The sequence below is a fragment of the Malania oleifera genome, chromosome 7 (assembly GCF_029873635.1).
Source record: "Malania oleifera isolate guangnan ecotype guangnan chromosome 7, ASM2987363v1, whole genome shotgun sequence".
Classification (NCBI taxonomy): Eukaryota; Viridiplantae; Streptophyta; class Magnoliopsida; order Santalales; family Ximeniaceae; genus Malania; species Malania oleifera.
Window position 1 is genome coordinate 103,475,981 of NC_080423.1, and position 20,845 is coordinate 103,496,825.

Below are 20,845 nucleotides of genomic sequence, written 5' to 3' on the forward strand. Positions count from 1 at the left end.
GAACTTATTGGGTTGCTGTTGGCTGGATTTGTAGGATACAAATGACGGTTTCTCTGTCAGGGACTATGAATGATGGATTGCAAGCACAGGGCTTGTTTCCTTTGTACATTTTGCTAGCAAAACCGGTTTCTGACATTGAAATTTCAGAGGTAGGAAGTGTTCGTTTTTTCTTTAATCCAACATATTTTAGTTTGTGTTGGCATGACTGTCTGTGCAGATGTGCTTGTGTGCGTGTATTAGCGTGTTTGCTGTGTTGAATATTTAATATGCGTTCTCTGAAACAATTTGTTGACAGTATTCTGCAGTCTATCGCTTCACTCGAGCATGTGTCTTGACCATTTCTGATCTTGAAGAGAGAAATCGAGCTGAAGCTAATTTTATACTCCCTGAGTTTAGTAAGCTTGCAGCGGAGGTCAAATATGCCTCTCTCACGATCTTGTTTATCAGCTGTGGTATGCCACTGCGTATATCTGATTGAATATTTTCATCGCTGCCGATGTCAAATATGAAATATAATTTTTATTTTATTATTTTATTATTTTTTTTTTGTGGAACTGAGTTTTATGATCTTTATATATGAATATATGACATTTTCTTCTTCATATTTGGTGTGCTTTAGTTAGTGAACTTGTTTGTCCTTGCTTAACCTTTCTTTTAGATATATTTTCTTAATCTGCCTTGAAAAATTGATTCACATTTGGCTATATTTGTTGACCTTAAACCTTTGAAATTTAGACACATTATCTTCTATTTCTTAAGATGTCCTTTCAATAATCTTTAGGCATTTATGTTGGTTTTTGTGAAGAGTAGGATGATGTTGCCACCTCAAATTTGTGGATTATTGAGGGAATGAAGGTTGGGAGAATAACTGCGGTTTGCAAGTGATGGTGATGAAACACACACACACGCACACAAGACTTTCGAGACGGTTTTGGCCAAGTGGGATTATAGGAATTGTCTTAGGTTTGAGAGTGGTTGAAGGGCTTAGTGCTGGTCGTTTTTGTTAGCTGGGCCTTTTCTTCTTCTTCTTGTTTGCAAGTGATGATGACGATGAAACATGCGCGTGCTTAAGAATTTTGAGACACTTTTGGCCAAGTGGGATTATGGGAATTGTCTTAGGTTTGAGAGTGGTTGAAGAGTTTAGTGCTGGTTGTTTTTTGTTAGCTGGGTCTTTGTCTTCTTCTTTTTCTTCTACTTTTTTTAATACTTATTTTTATTATTATGTTTTTTTTTTTTTTTAAAGAGGGAGAGGGGGAGGGGGTGGAGTGGGGACAACCCTAGATTTGGGTTGTTTTAGGATTCTGTTGTGGAGCAAATTGGAATAGGTGGAGGGTTGGATCAGGGCTTTCTTTTCCTTGGGAGGCTACATCAATCTTATTGGTGTTCCTCAATCCTCTTTGAAGTCAGCTCTTTATTTTGCGCCCCCTTTAATGATGCTAATTAGGGTGGCAAAGAGGTCAGAGAAGTCGGCGCATGACTTCTCATTGTTGGGTACTGGTGATACTATTAGGGATCTTGGTTGGGATGATCTGCAGCCCTAGGGCTAGTTGTGGTTTACATCCATACATGGTTACTCTTGTCCTTGCCTTAGGAACTTTCTTTGCCTATAATTTTCTAATAATTTTGGGCTGTATTTTCCTCTCTGGTTGTAGGTGTTGATTTTAATGTAAGTTTTTTCATGAAAAGGTAGGATGAACTAGGATTACCGTGAGTAAGTGGGGCTTTGATGAGTTTGTTAGGGATTGGAATTGGAGAGATTTTGAGGTGTATAATGCTGACTTTTAGCTTGTTTGTTCCAATTGGGCTCTTTATTCCTGGTTGCAATTATGAATGAGCAAGAGGATGCTTTATCTAATTTATCTTTGGATGTTTTACCAAGGGTGGTTTCATTGGACGAACACATTACAACATATGAAGGGTCATGCACACTACTTGTAGAACACAAGCTTAATTTCTTAGCTAGAAGTATACCACAAACTCAGCACAAGAACATGTTCCTGACCAATGAGTACAAATTAAGAGGAAGCAGTAAGCAAGCCTGAAAGTAAACACGAGAGTCCAGCAGTAAATTGTAAAACAATGTAATTCATGTATTAGGAACCATATGTTCAGTTAGAAAGGTAAGTAGGCTAAACACATTTACAATAGCTAGTGAGTTTTACAAGATTGATGAATGTTCATCCTCTCCTAAAGAGAATTCTATGCTAGCCTCACTCTGGTGCTAGGAGAGATCAATGTGATTGAGGAGTCATATTACCCTTATCGAGGCATTACTCTACCCAAGGAATAAAATCCACACTAGTGTTTAATGGTTACCAACCCAATGTGCACAAGACAAGTGGTCACAAGCAAACACAATGCCTTGAACAACCTTGATCCTTGGAAGGTGGTGTTGGATCATTGCCCTCGTATTCTTGAGTCTAGTTGATGTGGGGTTGTACTCCATATAGGTTTAAGGATATGTCGCTGCTAATCTTCGGTTTGTTGATTTTCTTATGTATTTGTATGTGTATTGTGTTTTGGAGGGTTGGGAGCATATTCTTAAAAATCAACACATGACAACCCTTATGGTGTCAGTGTCTTTTGAGATCGTTACATGGTGATATCTCGAAGGTCCTCTGATTCACAATAGTAACAATCGTTGTGGTCCGTTATGGTATGGTAACAACAATTACGGATTGTTATGAGCCATTACACTATTAGATTGGTTGTGAGTGACTAAAATAGGTTTTTGAATCCTTTAGTAATATTTTGTAAAAAAGTTCATTTCTTTGTTTATTTTGTTTGGTGTTTAGTATGTATTTGTTAATAACTAGCATTTAAACAAATAAATTTTTCTCTCATTAGTTTGGAGACAAAAATGCGTTCTATTGCTATTCATTCTCCATATTAAATTCCTGGTGGGTAGAGGTAGTAAAATCCAATTTGGGAAAGATCCTTGGTTGGGGAATGTAGTTTTGTCCACCTCCTTTCCTCACCTTTTTCGCCTAAGCTCAGGGCAGGATGAGCCCATTTATTCTTTTGTTGTTGATCCAAGTGGTCCTTTGCCTTCTTGGGATCTCCACTTCCGTAGATTGTTAAATGATAGGGAGATGGGTTAGCTATCCTCTTTGCTAGTCTTGTTGAATAATTGTCATTTTCTTTAGAGGAGGATAGGCGGTCTCGGTCTTTGGATCCCTCAAGGGTTTATTTGTGCAAATCCTTCTACGACTTTTTGAATAGGTCGATTTTTTCTTTTCCTCTCTATAGTTCCATTTGGAAGGCCAAAGTCCTCTTTAAAATTAAGGCTTTTATTTTGTTGGTTGTGCTTGACAGAATTAATACCAATAACTTGCTGCAGGTTAGGAGACCTTTGAGGGCTATATCTCCAAACATATGTGTTCCCTTGCTTTAATTGTTCAGAATCATCATCACATTTGTTCATTCATTGTGACTATGTTTGGAGTGTTTGGAATAAGTTATTTGGGATTTAGGAGAATGTTGAATGAGCTCAAAGACAATGGAGGATTTTTCGGCAGTGACTTTTGTTGGATTCAGCAGGGAAAAGGAAATGGCAGCGCTTTGGAGATATGTTTTTTTTTTTTTGTTTTCTGTTTTTTTGGGGAGGGGGGGGGGTGGGTGGGGCGTGGATGGAGCATAATGCACGCATTTTCCTAGGGAAGAAGTCGGCTCAGTTTTTGGTTTGGGAGAAGATACATTATTTGGTTTCTCTTTGGTGTGTGGGAGAAGGGAATTTTAAGGGGGTGAGCTTTTCTAATATTCAGTGCGATTGACGTTATGTGTTGGAATATTAGTTTGTGATGGATTTTTCTCTTTTGTTCTTAGTCTATAGATTGTTCTTTTGTGTTTTTTATCTGGATTTTCTAGACTTTGTTAAGGAGATCTCTTATTCTCCTAACTATATATTCTTATTCTATTAATGAAATTTTCTTTTATTATTAAAAAAAATAACACATGGTGGGCAGGCCTTGGGTCAACGTTAAGGTTGCTCCTTTGTGAGGAGGGCTCCAACGAGCCGAGCCTAATCGAGCTTCGGCATGGTCAGGCTTGGCTCGGAGAGATGGGAGCTCGGCTCGGGCTTAGGTTCAGGTTTGGGTTCAACTCGGTTCGAGCTTAGAAAGTCATGATCGTGCTCAACTCGAGAATAAAAATATTGGCTCGGGCTCGAGCTCGAGCTTGGGTTGAGATTATATATAATGATGTAATAATAACAATTTTCATCTTTTTCTTTGAATCTATTAATGTTCTTCCAAGAAAACTACAATTAGACTAAACTCATATCAATGAAGTCATCAAGAAATGGATTTATTGGTGTTCATCCAAGAAAATTGTTGGATGCAATGGATTTGGTAATATTACAAATCCTTGGAATTGGAACAATTGCCTGGGAAATAATTTAAGGATATGATTTACTTAAAATACAAATTTTCATGGGAAAACAATCGGATAAGCAATCAAAACAGCTCAAGAACGATGACCGCACTGAAAAGCAATCAAACTAGCTCAAGAAAAATCTCAGTTCAAACCACAAATTGATGCCTGAGAGTCGCAACCATGAGGAAAATGTGGTTCTGACTACAAATCTGCGATTCCAGGGCTCTAATCCTCGAGTGATCTATGATTGATTGTTAATCTCCTTCGTGGATGATCTCTTTCTTCCTTCGTGGTGGCCGATCTCCTTTTTGGTCGATGATTGTTCTTTGTCGTTGTTCATAGAAGAGTGGAAGGAATGGAGAAGGCCGAAGGGTGAAGGCATACGTCGAAGGGTGAAGGAGTAGGCCAAAGGATGATCTCCTTCACGACTTCATGGTCAATGAATGATGATTCAAGAGAATGCCCTTGCAGAACAAACGGAGAATTACCGAACTGGAGAAGGCCAAAAGGTGAAGCCGTAGGCCGTGTACTGCGTTCAGTGAGCGCAGTGCGTAGAAGCCCTAGGCATCGACACTGTGTGATTCGTGACTATAGAGGAGGGCTAGAGGGGCAACCAAGAAAATATGCTTTACATTTGAACCCTATTTCATCGTCTAGGTTTCATAATTTGGGCTGAATTAATATGGACCGGTTTCATTAATTTGGGCTGAGATTTGCTCGTTTTATCCTTGGGTGGTTGGGCCAATATTTAACTCTTGGGATTTGGCCAGTTTAACTAGCCTATTAATGAGCCCGTTATCAAGCCACTCATGAGCCAAAATGTGCTGAGCCTGGCTGTGCTCACGCTCGGCTTGTTTACAAACCGAGCCAAAAAATTGGGCTTGGGACTCGCTCATTTAGATAATAAACGAGCCCGAACAAGTCCTTACTAATCTGAGCTTGGTTCGTTTGTAGCCCTATTTGTGAGTGGTTGGGATTAAATCATGTGAGTCTATATGTTTTTAACCAGTTTGCCAATGCAAAAAAAATGAATTCATGGACACAATGTCTTTTACCCGTCATGTAATGTGTGTGATGGCTGCGACCGTTATGCTACGACTGTTACCATTACACAGACCATTATGGTTTTTTAAAACCATAGTTGAGAGAGTGTGTTTAATGAATGTTTTAAATTGGAAAAAGAATTTGAAGATTTTTTTTCAAAAATACAGCACGTAGGGTTAGAGATGGAAAAGAGGAGAGATGAAGGAGAAGCCAAGTTGGTAGTTCTCCTAGAGCATACAAACAGGGGCCAGAACTATATTAATAATGAGAAAAGCATGAATGGCAGAAATACCCCCGCTAACACCACCTAAAATAACATATTCTCTTCTAACAATTAAGTAGTTAAGGTATGTTGAGGACAAGTTAGAGGTTCAGAATAACGAGTTTCTGGGGATTTGGCGTTAGGAGTTATCTTATCTTGTCATGTTGGAGGAGGGGAGTATGTTGAAGTTCAGGCGGTTTTGAGATTGGAGTTGTTGATTGAGTTTGATGAAATTCTTTTGAAGGAAGAGATTAGTTGGAGGAATCTAAGTTGAAGTGGGTTAAAGAAGCTGATTGCAACACTAGAAAGTTCCATAGAGTTGCTAGTGGTAAAGAATATAGGAGTTCCAATTAGGAGTTAGAGAATGATGTGGGTGAGGTGATTAGACACTTGAATTTAATTTTTGATGGGGTAACCTGTTTGATTTATAGAGTTGTACTCAGAAGAGTATGCTGGTAGGTTTTCCTTAGAAAGTGTGGATAGGTTCCTATTGTAGCAGGGAAAGCAGCATAATTATGCGTTTGAGAAAGGGAGAGCAAGTGATTTGAGTCTGGATAGATCTGCTTTCTTTCTTCCAAGATATGTTGGGAATATCCAAGGAGGATTTATTGAGATTTTTTTTTTTTTGAGTTCTTTGTCAATGGGATAGTGGGAGGGAGTGTTAATTCGACCTTTATTACGTTATTGTCCAAAAAAGATAAATTCATCGAGGTAAGGGGTTTTTGGTCCATATTTTTGCTGAGAAGTGTGTATAAGATCTTAGCAGAAGTGCTGGTGAATAAATTAAATGAGCTCTTAGAGCACTGTCAAATTTTGGATGTTGCTTTAATGGCTAGTTAAGTCGTGGAGGATGTTAAACGCAACAGGAGGAAAGGGTTTGTTTTTTTAGCTTACTTCTGATAAGTCCTAATACCAAGTTTGTTGGAGGTTCTTTGATAGGGTGTTAGAGAGGAACGGTTTTGATCCAAGATGGAGTGGGTGTATTAGGGGTCTTCTTCTCTGCATTTGCAGTTGTAGTTAATGGTGAACGGTTTTGATCCAAGATGGAGTGGGTGTATTAGGCGTTTTCTTCTCAGCATTTGCAGTTGTAGTTAATGGTGAGCCTAAGTCCTGTTTATTGCTTTAAGGGGGATTCCCAAGTGTTATCCTTAAATCTCCTTTTCTTTTGACTATAGTGGTTGATATTCTTAGTGGGATGATCAGTGTTGAGCAGAGAGAAGTGCAGTGGAGGGTCTTTGAGTGGTTATGTGGATGTGATTTTCTATTATTTAATTATTTAAAGTTCACTGATGACACAGTTATTTTCGTTTCTGATGAGATAGGCTGTTTTGCTAATGTTCTAACTTTCTATTGCAAGTTAAGCTTAAGGATTACGGGGCTGGTTGGTATTAATTTAGGATAGGCGGTTTTAACCCGGTTTGCAGTCATGGCAGTATCTGTTGCAAATAACTATCCTATTTCACATTTGGATGTCTCTTCTGGGGGTAACCCTATAGTTGTGTCCTTTTAGAGTCCTGTTGTTGAGAAAGTTGCTGGGATATTGGTCATAGACAGGTGTATCACTTCGATTTAGCCTTCACAGTCTTATTTTCCCACTTTTTTTTGTTGCTCTTTAGAGATGTGAGTATTGCTCAGAGGTTAGATACCTAGATTAATTGATGAGGAATTTTTTTTTTGGTCAGGAGTGGGCGAGAATGAGGGATCATTTGGATGGTTGGAAACTTGGGATAGGGTTTGTATACAGAAGTATAAGGGTGGGAAATCTTGTTTCAAGAAATATTGCCCGGTGTTTTCATTTGGAGCTTGAATCTCATTGGCATAAGGCCATTTGCAGCAAATATGAGGCTCAAGATCCATCAGAATGACTGGGATGTCAAAGTTTTTAATTAATGGAACTCAGGTGAGTGCTTGAAAATTTATTTCTGAGATTTACCCCCTCTTTTTTTTTCCTTATGTTAGACTTTGTGCTGGTAATGGGGTGAGAGTTTGTATTTGGGACAAGCTTTGAACTGATACTACTTTTTGTATTGCTTATGCTCGTTGGCATATTGGATTTTGAGTTGCTATAATGCTCATATTTCTACTTTCTTGGTTTCTAAGAGAATCTTGTTTCTTTGTATTTTTTTGTTTGGCAAAGAAAACATTTCATTAGAAGATTAGTAATATACAAAACGGAGAATTAGACATCCTCCTAGAAATAATCTGGACCAAACCAGATAGAAAATACAAAGATAGCATAACAAGAAATAAAAAAAGAAACAGCACACAAAATCAAGCCAGCAAGTAGAGCCAATCCCATTGAATATCCAAGAAATTCACTCCTTTAAGGTATCCATAGCCAACACATCAAAGCAATGCAAGGTAATGAATCTTCTCCCAGACCAGCAAAAAGTTCAGTTTCTCCCCTGAAAATTGAATTTTTATTTTGAAAGAATTCGAATGTGAGAGAAACAAACAACTGATCTTGCCTGGCTCTATGGGGTGGTTGATGCTTCCCATGCTTCTATAAATGGTCGCAGGGTTAGGGTTTTGGATGATTCAGCGGCTTTTTTTTGTGTTTATTTTTGGAGCATCTTTTTCATGATTCTATTTGGTATGAGATTTCTTTACACACTATGATCTGGAAAATTAAGACTCCTGCAAAAATTAGGGCTTTTTTGGTGCTTGGTTAGGATAAATACTAACGAGGAGACCCTTTTAAAGCTTTTTCTACAGATGTTTGTGTTCTGTGTTTCCAAGGCTGTTAATTAATTTTTGTGTTTATCCCAATTTTGTTTCTCAAAAAGGTAATATTTGTAGCTTGTTGATGGTGAGAAGGCCTTGCAAGGCACACTGTCTTGACATTTGCATGATGTGTTCAGCTTCCAATGAGATGAGTGATCATTTGTTTTGTCATTGCCAAATCGCTACAAATCATTAGTGTAAGCTGTTCACTATTTTGGAGGGACATGTAGTGAGCCGAGCAAATGGTGGTTACTTTTAAAGTTGAAATTTTTTGGTGTTATGGAGAGTACACAAGGGTAGTGTTGCAGCAGTGTGTTTAGTTTGTTGTTACTTGGGTTTATGCGAAGAGGGGAATTAGATAATCTTCAATGACCAGGTTTTGTAATATTATTCCTTTATGAGGACACTTTGTATCCTCCACCTCTATGTCTCCTTTTCATTAATAAAATTTGTTTTTCTATAAAAAGATTATGCATTGCTATTTGCTTTGGGGCACAGTGTTTTTCTTAGGCTGTCTTAGGCTTTGGTGGTTTTTGAGGTATTTCTTTGAACAGTTTGCAGAAGATTTGATGTATCTTGTTTAAATTTTCGTTTGTTGGGGGACATCTTGTTCCCTTTTCTATGATTTTGTCAGATTGTTCTCCCTAAATTTCTTCCAACTGAAAAATCTGCTTTGTTATTTTAATTTTCTTATTCTTTCCTCATGCACGATGATTTCTTACTTTAATTTTGTTTTGAAGTGACAGAAAGTTTTGGAGGTTACTGTTTATGGGGCAGGTTACCCATTGAATCACTATATTTGTCATGGGAGAGCTCTCCAAGCTTCAGTTTGGGGCAGAGAGCTGAGATGATGTCCACTGTTGAGATGCAGTCCTGCTTTGTGAAGGTATGTTAGCAGCAGAAGCATGTCCTATTCTATGAACCATATACCTGTGTATTTTTGCAAAAAGGGCGCTAAAATAACTGTTAACTAGTTAACCACCAATGTCCATGTGCACAAGGACAGATTGGTGGCCTCCACCAGTAGCTCTGCATCCTAAAACTTATTTCTTCTGAACAATTGCAATATGTTCATTATAGATATGGGCATACTGGTTTAAATGATATCTAGTTTTCTCCTTGGATTTTGATAAAATGTGCAGAAATGATTTTAACTTTTAAGTTCACCCCTACGGCCCTACATCATTCTATCATTTCTTAATACTGCTGAGCAGTGTTTTCAATGGTGTTTTGGATGCACACCCCAGGGTGTTTTTTTGGCCAAAATGCATGAAGGCGCATTTTAAAAGGTGCAAATCCTAAAAGGTGCATGCATTTTTCTGTGAGGTGTACACCCAAGAGAAAAAGGTGTGCCTTTCATGCCTCGCCAGAAAAAGCATGCACATATTGGGAAGAGTGAACACGACTTCTTCAGAAACATAAAATAAAGAAAAGAAAACTGGTTAGGGCTTGAAGCCTCATTGCTTATAATTTCAGACCAGAAACTCAGAAAGGAAAGAAACTCAAGCGATGAACTGCCCTCTTCAATCCCTCTAGCACTCTCAGATGGTCGCACATGAGCAGCTTCTCTGCTGACCTCTCTTGGCCCTTCTCTTTCTTTGTTCAGAAACATAAAATAAGAAAAAAGAAGACTGGTCAGGGCTTGAAGCCCCATTGACATTGCTCGTAAATTCCAGGCCAGAAACCCAGAAAGGGAAGAAAATCAACTGATGAACTGCCCTTGACCACACTTTGCATCGTCAGATGGTCGCACACAAGCAGCTTCTCTGTTGATCTCTCTTGGCCCTTCTCTTTCTTTGGTCAGTTTCTACGATTGCTGAAATATGATTGAATCTGGTTTGGAAAAACAAGCAAGATGACCTATGATGGTACCTGATTTGTGAAACCTTGATGAGCCCTTCGGTATTTCACACTTGATTAGAGCGCGCGAGAGGGAGAGAGGGGTGAGAGAGATGAGGGTTGAAGACTGAAGTTTGGGTAAATGCGTGGGACCTAGAATTCTCAAGGAACATGTGTTTTTCATTTCCCTTTTTACTGGCTGAACAGGTAACTCATTATTTGGATATTCCAATGGCTGTAACTTTACAATTTCAACTGGAGTTCTATGAATTTGAAGTGTTGGAAAAAATTATGGAGTTATATGAAATTGAAGTGTTGGAAATAATTTATCTAGTAAAATTTATATTTTTTAGTTTTTTTTTTTGTGTGTGTGTATATATATATTTATATTAAAATTAAATTCCCAAAAGGGCTATGCTTCAATGTCGTAAGGCTTATGCCTTGCCTTACACCCTCGCTACACTGCTACTGAGTTATGATGGCAATTTTGCTTTCATCATCTTTCTGATTTATTTCTGTATGGATGTTGAGAATGGATTGTCGTGAGGTGATTGTGTAAAACAAAATTACTTGTGCTCCACTGAAATCGGGTTGGCTTTGTATTTCAGATATTAGTGGCCAGAAGCTAATTTAAAGAGAACTATGTTAAGCTATTGTCTCCTGATATTTGTTTGATATGGCTTGGTAGTGGTGAATCTTGTTCTTATCTTTAGTTGCTTTGTTTTGTTGGTCGGAAAATGTAGATAGGTTTTTTGGTTTGTTTGTAGAATGGTTGGTTTTCTTGCTTGCTTTAGATCAGTTTCTGCTGTGATTTGATGCATTTGGTTGGAGAGGAATGTCCTGATCTTCAGGAGTCAATATTTGCCTTTGTATCTGGTTTGGGCAAAGATTGATTTTCTTGCTCCTTAATAGATTTATGCTTCTCAAGTATCTGAGAGAGCGTGTTGTGTCAATTATTTTGTGAATGGCCGAATGAATTGGCCTTGATTTTTGTATATTATATATAGACTTTACAAGAATGCTATACATGGAAAGTAAATAAGGTCTAGCATGATTCTAGCCCTATACAAGTAAACTATAATCTGCCAAGCCCTATACACGTAAACTACATATATGCTAACTGTACAAAATAATGAATTGAAATATAAGAAAATAAATGTGGGCTGAAGTAAGGAAAGAAATCTTTTGCTTTGCTGTTTGTTGTTTTTTTGACAGCCCCCCCTCGAATTGATGCGGGTGGATCAACAAGCATCAATTTGCTACTTAGGAAGCAATGTTGATGACGAGTGAGAGCCTTGGTGAAGATATCCGCAATTTGTAATTCAGTGGAAATCTGTGGAAGAGTGATAACATGAGCTTCAAATGCTTCACGGATAGAGTAATAATCGACTTCAATATGCTTCGTGCGCTCATAATAGACAGGATTGGCTGTGATTTGGATAGCACTTGTATTATCGGCATGTAGAGGTGTAGGATTGGTCTTAGAAAAATCTAGCTCAGCAAGCAAGCCTTGAAGCCAAATAATTTTAGAACAAGCAAGAGACATCACCCGGTATTCAGATTCTGTCGATGACTTAGAAACTTTGTCTTGCTTCTTACTTTTCCAAGAGATCAATGCATCACCTAAGAACACACACCAACCAGTGATGGAGCGACGTGTATCCGCACAACCAGCCAAATCAGCATCGCTATAAGCAGCAAGGCGAGTAGAATTGCTTGCAGGGAAGAATAAACCATGGGCAGAAGTGCCCTGAACAAAGCATATGATCCTACAGACAGCAGTCAAATGAATATGAGAATTGCCTGCAAGGAAGAATAAACAACGGGCAGAAGAGCCCTGAACATAGCGTATGATCCTACGGACAGCAGCCAAATGAAGATGACGAGGAGCTTGAAGAAACTAGCCGACTTGCTATACAGCAAAAGAAATATCTAGTCTAGTAATGGTGTGATAGACAAGACTACCCACCAACTTCCAGTATAAATTGGGATCAGCAAGTAAGTCACCCTCCTCTTTGCGAAGCTTGACATTTAATTCCATGGGAATATCAACAGAAGTACCCTTCTGAAGGCCAGCTGTGGCCATCAAGCCACTAGCATACTTATGTTGATTGAATGAAATACATGAGGGACTACGATTCACCTTAAGACCAAGAAAATATGTGAGAGACCCAAGATCTTTCATATGAAAGGACTCTGAGTGATGAGTCTTGAGCTGAGCAAGTAAAGCAGAATCGAAACCAGTAATCACAATATCTTCAACATAAACCAAAAGAACAACAATACCCATGTCTGATTTCCGAATGAACAATGAAGTGTCATACTTGCTCTGTTTGAATGAAAATTGTAATAAAGTGGTGTGGAATTTATCAAACCAGGCTCTCGGAGCTTGTTTGAGACCATGAAGAGAACGACGAAGCTTACACACATTTGAAGTCGGAGAGGGAAACAAGCCCGGGGGTAGCTTTATATAAATACACCCTTTAATATCCGCATAAAGAAAAGCATTCTCGACATCCATTTGATGTAGTGGCCACTCACTGGAAGCAGAAATAGCCAAAATTGTACGAACAATAGTCATCGTAGCCACAAGAGCAAAGGTCTCTTCATAATTGACACCATATTCCTAATTATTCCCAAGTGCAACAAGGCGAGCTTTGTAGCGATCTAGACTTCCATCAGATTGGACCTTGACTGAGTAAACCCATTTAGAACTGAGAGGAACAATGGTGGGAGGACAAAGCTCAATGTCCCAGGTGTGATTGGCCTCTAAAGCGGCAATTTCTTCCTGCATAGCTTGTTGCCAACAATCAGACACTCGAGAAGAGCGATGTACCAAAGGCTCTGGAGGTGCTGCAATTGATGAATATGGAGCATGGTAGGATCAGATATCGGATGAGCTACCGTAAGAGACTATGGGCGGGGGTGCCGTGTATAAACAATACCTAGTTTAAAACGAGAACTGACCGGATGAGGATATGAGAACTGCACCTCAAAGGAGGAGAGAATCACAGTAGGAGAGTAGGGTACAAAGGACGCGGCAAAGAAATGTTGATTTTCAAAGAAAATTACATTCCTAGAAATGCATGTACGATGTAATGTAGGATTATAGCAAACAAATTCCTTTTGACACACATTGTATCCCAAGAATGCACATCTCAACCAGATTGAGCTGATAATTTATGTCGGTCATGAGGAAGTAAATGAAGAAAACATACACAACCAAAGGTACAAAGGTTATCGTAATTAGGTTACTTAGAAAATAAATGGAAATAGGGAGACTCCATGCGTAGGACTTGGGAAGGTAAACGATTAATTATAGTAGTTTTCAGAGCCTCAAACTAGAACAAGGATGGAAGTGAGGATTCCAACAAAAGAGTATGGACCACATCTAGGAGGTAACGATTTTTCCGTTTGGCTACTCCATTTTGTTGGAGAGTAGCATGACATTAACGTTGATGAATAATGCTTTTAGAAGCCAAAAATGCCTGAAACTCAGTAGACACATTCACCACTAGAATTTGTGCGTAATGTCTTAATAGAAGCAGAAAATTGACTGTCAACATATGCTAAAAACTCTGTGAAAGTACAAAAAACCTCAGATTTAGAGCGAAGATAGTAGACCGAAGTAAATCTGCTATGATCATCAATGAAAGTCACATAGTATTTAAATTTTTCATGTGAACTAACCGAGGAAGGTCCCCAAACATCACTATGGATAAGCTCAAAACACTAAGAAGCTCTACTAGCATGCAAAGGGAAGGGAAGAGTTTTGCTTTTACCAAGTTTGCAAGAGGCACACTCAAGAGATAAAGAAGAAAGTTCTTTATTACCAAGTAAACTAGAGTTCAATACATGAGATAAGATTTGAGTATTGGGATGGCCTAAACGACAATGCCACACCATACTAAGATCTAAAACATTATTACAAGCAAAATACTTAATAGAAGAAACTGGAGAACGTGCTAGAACAGGCAAAAGTAGTGGAAACAAGCGCCCCACTTTAGGTCCCCTCATGATCAGCTCACCCCTTACCTAGTCTTGCACAACACAACCATTACTGGAAAAATTAACAGCACAATTATTATCAAATAATTGACCAACAGAAATAAGATTCGTGGAAAGCTGAGGAGCAAGAAACACATTAGTGAACTTAGAAGAGGCATCTCCAACAGTAGCTATTGGCAAAGAATTGCCATTGGTAGTCTAAATAGTAGATTGACCAGCATAGGGCCGAACATGACACAAGGTAGTGGGATTATTCGCCATGTGATTAGAGGCACCCGAGTCCACATACCAGAGATTAGTAGAATTGTTACCTTGGAGCCCCATTGCAGATAATACTGAAATTAGCATCTGTTGCACCATTTTGGGTGTGCAGTAATTCGCTGGAGGAGGTGTAGGAATAGAGAAGTCACCTGAAGAAGAGCTAGGGGCTGTAAAAGTCACTGTGGGGGGTACACTAACAGAAGTTTGGAATGCGTTGGCCTGACAATTCTGCGGGTAGATACGACATTCTTTGATAATGTGACCCTTCTTCTTGCAATAAGAGCATAATTTCTTGGAACAATTAGCAACGAAATGTCCAAATTCTTTGTAGCAAAAACATTGCAAAGTGCTAGAATGTGCAGGCGGTCCTCGTTGTTGAGCAGCATAAGCCACAGGGACAGACCCAAAACTACCATGAGATTGTGCCAGAGTAACTTGAGTACTAAGCCATTGTTCTTCACGAAGTAACTCACCAAAACAAACATCTAGAGAAGGAACATATGAGCGATTTAGCAGAGGCGAGCGAACAAATTCATACTCAGGGCGAACAAATTCATACTCAGGGTGGAGTTTCATAAGAAACTGATCACGACGACTAGTCTCATGAAGACGTTGAATAATGGGAAGAGAAGCCATAGGAACTTCCGTAGTAACCAGATTAGAATATTCATTCGAAAGAGTCAAAAACCCTGAATAATAGTCTTGGATGGGGTGATTGTCATGTTGACACATGGCAATCGCATGCTCTAACTGAAAACAACGGGCACCGTTATCTTGATGATATATTATTTTTAAAAAAGTCTACATGGATTGAGCGGTGCGATAAGGTTGCAAGTTGGGGACAATATGTGGCTCAACCGAGCTAAGAAGCGAAGACAATATCCGAGCATCAAGCACAGCCTATGAAGGAAAAGCTGCGGACTCCTTGGATTTATCAGGATTGGGTGCACAATCGGTGGCATCAATATGACCCCAAAGATCTTTTCCCTTCAGGAAAAGTTCAAACTGAAAAGCTCCTGTAGAATAATTTTTGCCTATAAACTTTGCACACACAGGTGCGGAGTCTGCTAAATAATGGTGAAAATTGAGATGCCCAAAAAAAAAAAACAGACTGTGCCAAAAGAAACATTCCACCAGAAAATCTAGAAGCCCAAAATAAACAACGCAGGTACAAAGAAAAACCAAGAACAACCTCCCTGCACTAAAAAATTAAATCTTGAACAAAAAAACTTCACCAAAAATTAAATCTTGAACCAAAAACCTGCTGTGCCGAGAAGATAAGTGCCAGAAGAAGAAACAGAAAGCTGTTGCCTGCTTTCTGAGAGTCACAAACAGCAACAGAAACTGGAGGAATAAGTGGCAAACCAGAAACCTGCTGTGCCTGCTTGACGAAAGTCACAAGCCTGCTTGCCGAGAGTCGCAAACAGCAACAGAAACTGGAAAAATAAGTGGCAAACCAGAAACCTGCTGTGCCTTCTTGCCGAAAGTCACAAACAGCAACAGAAAACTGTTGCCTGCTTGCTGAGAATCACAAGGACAAATTTGAGGAATAAATGGAAACCCATAAACCTGCTGTGCCGACAGCCATGCAGCTACAGAAGTACCGAAAGAGCAGAGAAAAATTCCAGAAGAGAAAACAAAACCACAACAGCCACGAAACTGAGAAGACAAAATCAAAGGGAAAGGAAAAAAACCTAGTAGTCGGCTGGCTCTGATACCATGTCAAATATTTTGTGAATGGCCGAATGAATTGGCCTTGAGTTCTGTATATTATATATAGACTTTACAAGAATGCTATACATGGAAAGTAAATAAGGTCTAGCATGATTCTAGCCCTATACAAGTAAACTATAATATGTCAAGCCTTATACATGTAAACTAAATATATGCTAACTGTACAAAATAATGAATTGAAATATAAGGAGATAAATGAGGGTCGAAGTAAGGGAAGAAATCTTTTGCTTTGATGTTTGCTGTTCTGTTGACATGCTGTACTGCCTTCCAGTGTGATTGGAAAGATTTGCTCTATTTCATTTTTCCCTTAATTTTATTTTAGTGAGTGGTTGGATGTCTCCCCTACTTATTTTACATTTGTTTTTCTCTATTATCTAAGTGAGCACTGAGTGAGTCTTGCAATGGTTTTCTCTCTCATGCAAAGTCTTCTCATTGCTCATTTCTCTTCGTTGAATGCGGCGATGCCGTTAAGAATTGATGGTAGGGGTACGTTCAGTCCATATTAAAGGGAACACCTTTAATATGAGATTGGGCAAGGCAGGGAATGTTGGAGCTTGTTGAGAAAAATCATAAGGGCAATCAGTGGTTATGAATTTCTTCCGAAGGAGCATCATGGCTTTCCTAGGGGTTTTTGTCTCTTGTTGGGATGAGCAAGGGCTTTCGAATTTTGGGTTGGTTATGTTGATTACTGGATGGAGATTTATACAACTAGGTTGGGGAAGTTCATGGAATTAGGGCATGGATGGAAGGGCAAAAGCTATTCCATTTTTATTCTTGAAGGACCAAAAGGTGGTGAGGTTTCGATTTGGGTTGCTCTCGTTGTACTTGAGAGGTCTTGTTGGTTAGGCTTAATTAAGGTATGGAAGGAGGAGCGAAAGCTATTCCATTTTTGTTCCTGAAGTACCAAAAGGTGATGGGTGGTTAAGATTTGGGGTTGCTCTCATTGATCTGGGGGAGCTTTTGACGGTCAAGCTCTATTGGAGCAGACAGTAAGAAGATTTATGAAAAATATTCTTGGAGTCAAATCGTTTTTGGAAGAGTAGGTGATGGTGGAGGTCGATCGATTTTTTTAGAGTGCACAGGATGTGGTTATTTTGGCAAAAAATGCGGTAGGGGTTCGTTTGGTTGGCTATGCATGAGCAATCAATAGTTATAAAGGCAACGATTTCGACTAAGCAGTTGAGGCCAAAGGCAACTAGGGTTCCTTGCATGGATGATAGGGTGATGAAGATTGAGTGGGCTGGGCCTTGGTTATTGTTGATCGATATAGACTTTCCGATTGTTTGAAAATAATAAAAGGCTTTAAAATCTTTGTTGGGCTTGTTCGTTAAGGAGGCCCAAGAGCAGTCTTATGACTCAACGTTTGGCTTGGGTAGTTAGAAAGGGAAAAGACATGGCAATACGCAAATGTACGTTTGATTGGGCGGCCGCCCAAAAGCCTTTATGGTTTGCTAACCATATGGAAGCCCTTCCAATTAAAAGCTGTGAGGCTACGGGAGATCAGCTCCTTTCAAAGCCAAAGCAAGATGAATTGCACTCATCTTTGAATAGGGTACATGGTGTTTCAGTTGGCTTTAATGTGTGTTCCTTTTCAAATAACTTCCACAATGATCACGAGGAGGGATGCTTTGATAACAATGAAGGGAAGGCGGGATTCTAAAAACTATTGTAATATTGTAGAGTATGATGCTTCTGCTCTTTGATGATATTCAGGATCAACTTGTATTTTCCTTTGATTCTTCTATTGATTGCCTTGGGGTTGTATCTTACGTGCCGCCTTCTCTTTTAGTGGGCTTAGAATTCCATTTTTGAATATGTGGTCCCTGAGGAAGAACAAAAGGTTTGAATTCTTGGGGAGTTTTTTCTTTTAAATCTTTCTTTGAATTCTTGACTCGCTCTAATTCTTCTTTTCCCCTTTATCATTTCATGTGGAAGGCTAAAGCTCCTCCAAAAATTAAGGTTTTCGTTTGATTGGTTGTGCTCAACAAAATTGCTATTATTATTATTATTATTATTATTATTATTTGATAAAAAAAGAAGATATCATTAATAGAAAAATAATTTACAAGAGTGAGAACGAGATATCTCCCGAGACAAACTGAAACGCTCCAAGGCTATACAAAAAAAAAAAAACAAAAAAAATATTGAAGAAAAAAAGAAATTATCAAGTCAATGTGTTCCTCCAATTTGTTTGAAACTCTTGAAAGCTTGCCTCTTTAAAAAATGCTTAATCGGCATACAACAGAAAGGCCAAGTACTTATTTTTTCCCCAAACCAGCATCTGGTTTAATTTTTTCCCAGAAAATATTTGAGCATCACGTTCCATCCATAAAGTTGCCCTATCCTTTCTTCTGCCAAAGCCTGGCAAAGGATATTTGTAAAAAGTTTTCCATTGAGGGAGGGCAAACTCAGCTTTCTCCCATAATGCGAAAAAGCATATCCATATACTCTAAGCAAATTCACATTGCAAAAGAAGGTGTGAAGCTGTCTCAGAATTCTTGTCGTAGAGCACACATACATAAGGAGAGAGAGCCTTCATAGATATCTTAATTTGCAACAAGTTATTTGTATTTATCTTATTAAGCACAACCAATCAAGTGAAATCCTTTATTTTAGGGGGATCTGTAGCCTTCCAAATAATAAGAGTATACAGGGAAAGAAGAGTTGGAAAGAATAAAAAATTCAAAAAAGGTTTGCGAGAAAACACTCCTGACTGGACCAAAGACCAAGAATGAATGTCCCTCACCGAATAAAGTATAATTCCACTCAATAAAGATAACAGAGATGGCAATTCCACCATCTCCCTATCATTGAGAGGTTTCCTAAAATGAAGATTCCAAGGAACCAAAGTACTGCTCAATTCACCAACAAAAAATGAAATGGCGTCATTTTGCTCAGAACCTAGATGAAAGAGACAAGGGAAAGAAGTAGAAAATGGTGCATTTCTCTTTGTAACAGCTTTTATTTTGTTTTGCTTTTATTTCTCATTTTTGAGTATTATTTTTGTTGTTGTTCTGTTTTTTTTTTTTTTGAGGATTTATTATCCTCGCTATGATTGTACATTTTCTTTCAATATATTTCTTTTACCATCAAAGAGAAATTCTCTAAATGAATTTCTTCTTTAATAAAAAACAGAGGATGGAGTTAAGGAGCCTGTGCATTTCTATTGGAATTTTAAAAAAATATTTTTTAAATGATGAAAAAAACCCAATAGATTTAACATACCACAACTAGTTTGTGCCGTCAAATATTATCATATCATTGGGTTGTTTTTTTGTTTAGTCAGTGTTGGGCAACCATTTTAACCTAAAAGCTTGAATTGTTATGTTGTGGTCCAATAATATATATAAAGCTTTAACAATCCCCAGCATTTGCAGGCGGATTGCAGAGAGAGAGGTAAACAAATGATGAATAACACCGATTAAAGGCATAATAAAACATGGGCAACAAGATTAGAACCCAGAACCTCCTGCCAACCATAGCTCTAATACCATGTTAAACAATTACTTTACCTAGAAGCTTAAGCTGTTACATTGTGGGCCAACAATGTATATCAAGCTTTAACTGTCAGTAATGTAGATTTCTGCAAACCATTTAGATCTTTAAATTTTGACAAAGAACTCAACCAAAACTATTATTAGTTCTAATCAAAGGATCAGTTCGTCTTTTTATTCCATATCTTGAGCCTTAGGCTACCTGGTTCATCGCCTGGCCTCCCTTGTGGGAGGTCCTGTGGTGCATCTCTGTGGGTTCTACATTTTGTTTTCCTCTTTTTTGGGGGGTGGGGGGTTGGGGATTAAGGGGCTTATTTGGCGACTGCCCCAGTGGTTGTATTCCACAATGCCATCTGCACCAAAAGAATTACAATTAAATTCTGTTTAAAATTCCATAATAGTTTCTGGCTACAATTTCTTCCCAAAAGCAATGAGTTGTACTCCTGATTGCCTTCCAGTACCAATCAGTAGTCCATTGCAGTGAACACCAAAAGAAAACTAAAATAATGAATTCAAAAGAAGGGGAAGGGAAGAGAAGGTTGACAAACAAAATATTGAGAAAATATAATAAACTTTCTGGAGTCACTTATTTTCTATTGAACCACAGCATGAACACAAAGCATTCTACAGAATCAAAGCCACCACACCACCACAATTCTGAGAAGATTGAAGCCAGGCAACTGACATGAAGCATTCAGTAGAATACTGAACATGAACCATACTAACATCAAATTTTACCCATTAAGACAAATCCAAGTTCATATAAGACCCTAACTTGTCATCGCATTTCTCATCATTTAAGTTTAACAGAGTTCAAAACCAATGTTTCTGGAACATTAAAATAGAATAGATGAATCATGAAAGCATGGAAGAATGTTTGAGAGATAGTGGAGTGTTCAGACTCAAGGTCTTAAATTTCAATTTCGACTCAAATTTCGAAGCTGCAAAAATTATAAATTTTAATAGAAATTTCGATTTCGATGTGAATTTCGATTTCAATTTGAAAAAATAATTGAAATTATTAGTAAAACATGGAGTTATTTTCTGAAACTTTAGAAATGGTTAATAGACATAATAATATAAGTTATAGGACTAATATATTACA

The 20,845-nt window shown here is 38.3% G+C and overlaps 1 protein-coding gene across 5 annotated transcripts in view; it reads left to right on the plus strand.

Moving 5' to 3' along the window:
- Positions 1-20,845, plus strand: part of LOC131159724 (polycomb group protein EMBRYONIC FLOWER 2) — a 152,894-nt gene that overhangs the window by 37,711 nt on the left and 94,338 nt on the right. For 3 of the 5 annotated variants that reach the window (XR_009137858.1, XM_058114861.1, XM_058114862.1), the window contains exons 6-8: positions 35-149; positions 296-452; positions 9,145-9,290. Coding sequence is in view for 4 of the 5 variants with exons in the window: in XM_058114861.1 (XP_057970844.1) it covers positions 35-149; positions 296-452; positions 9,145-9,290 (418 nt within the window). In the remaining variant the exon portion in view is untranslated. The remainder of the gene's footprint in view (positions 1-34; positions 150-295; positions 453-9,144; positions 9,291-20,845) is intronic. The other 2 variants (XM_058114860.1, XM_058114863.1) reach the window with 1 other exon arrangement.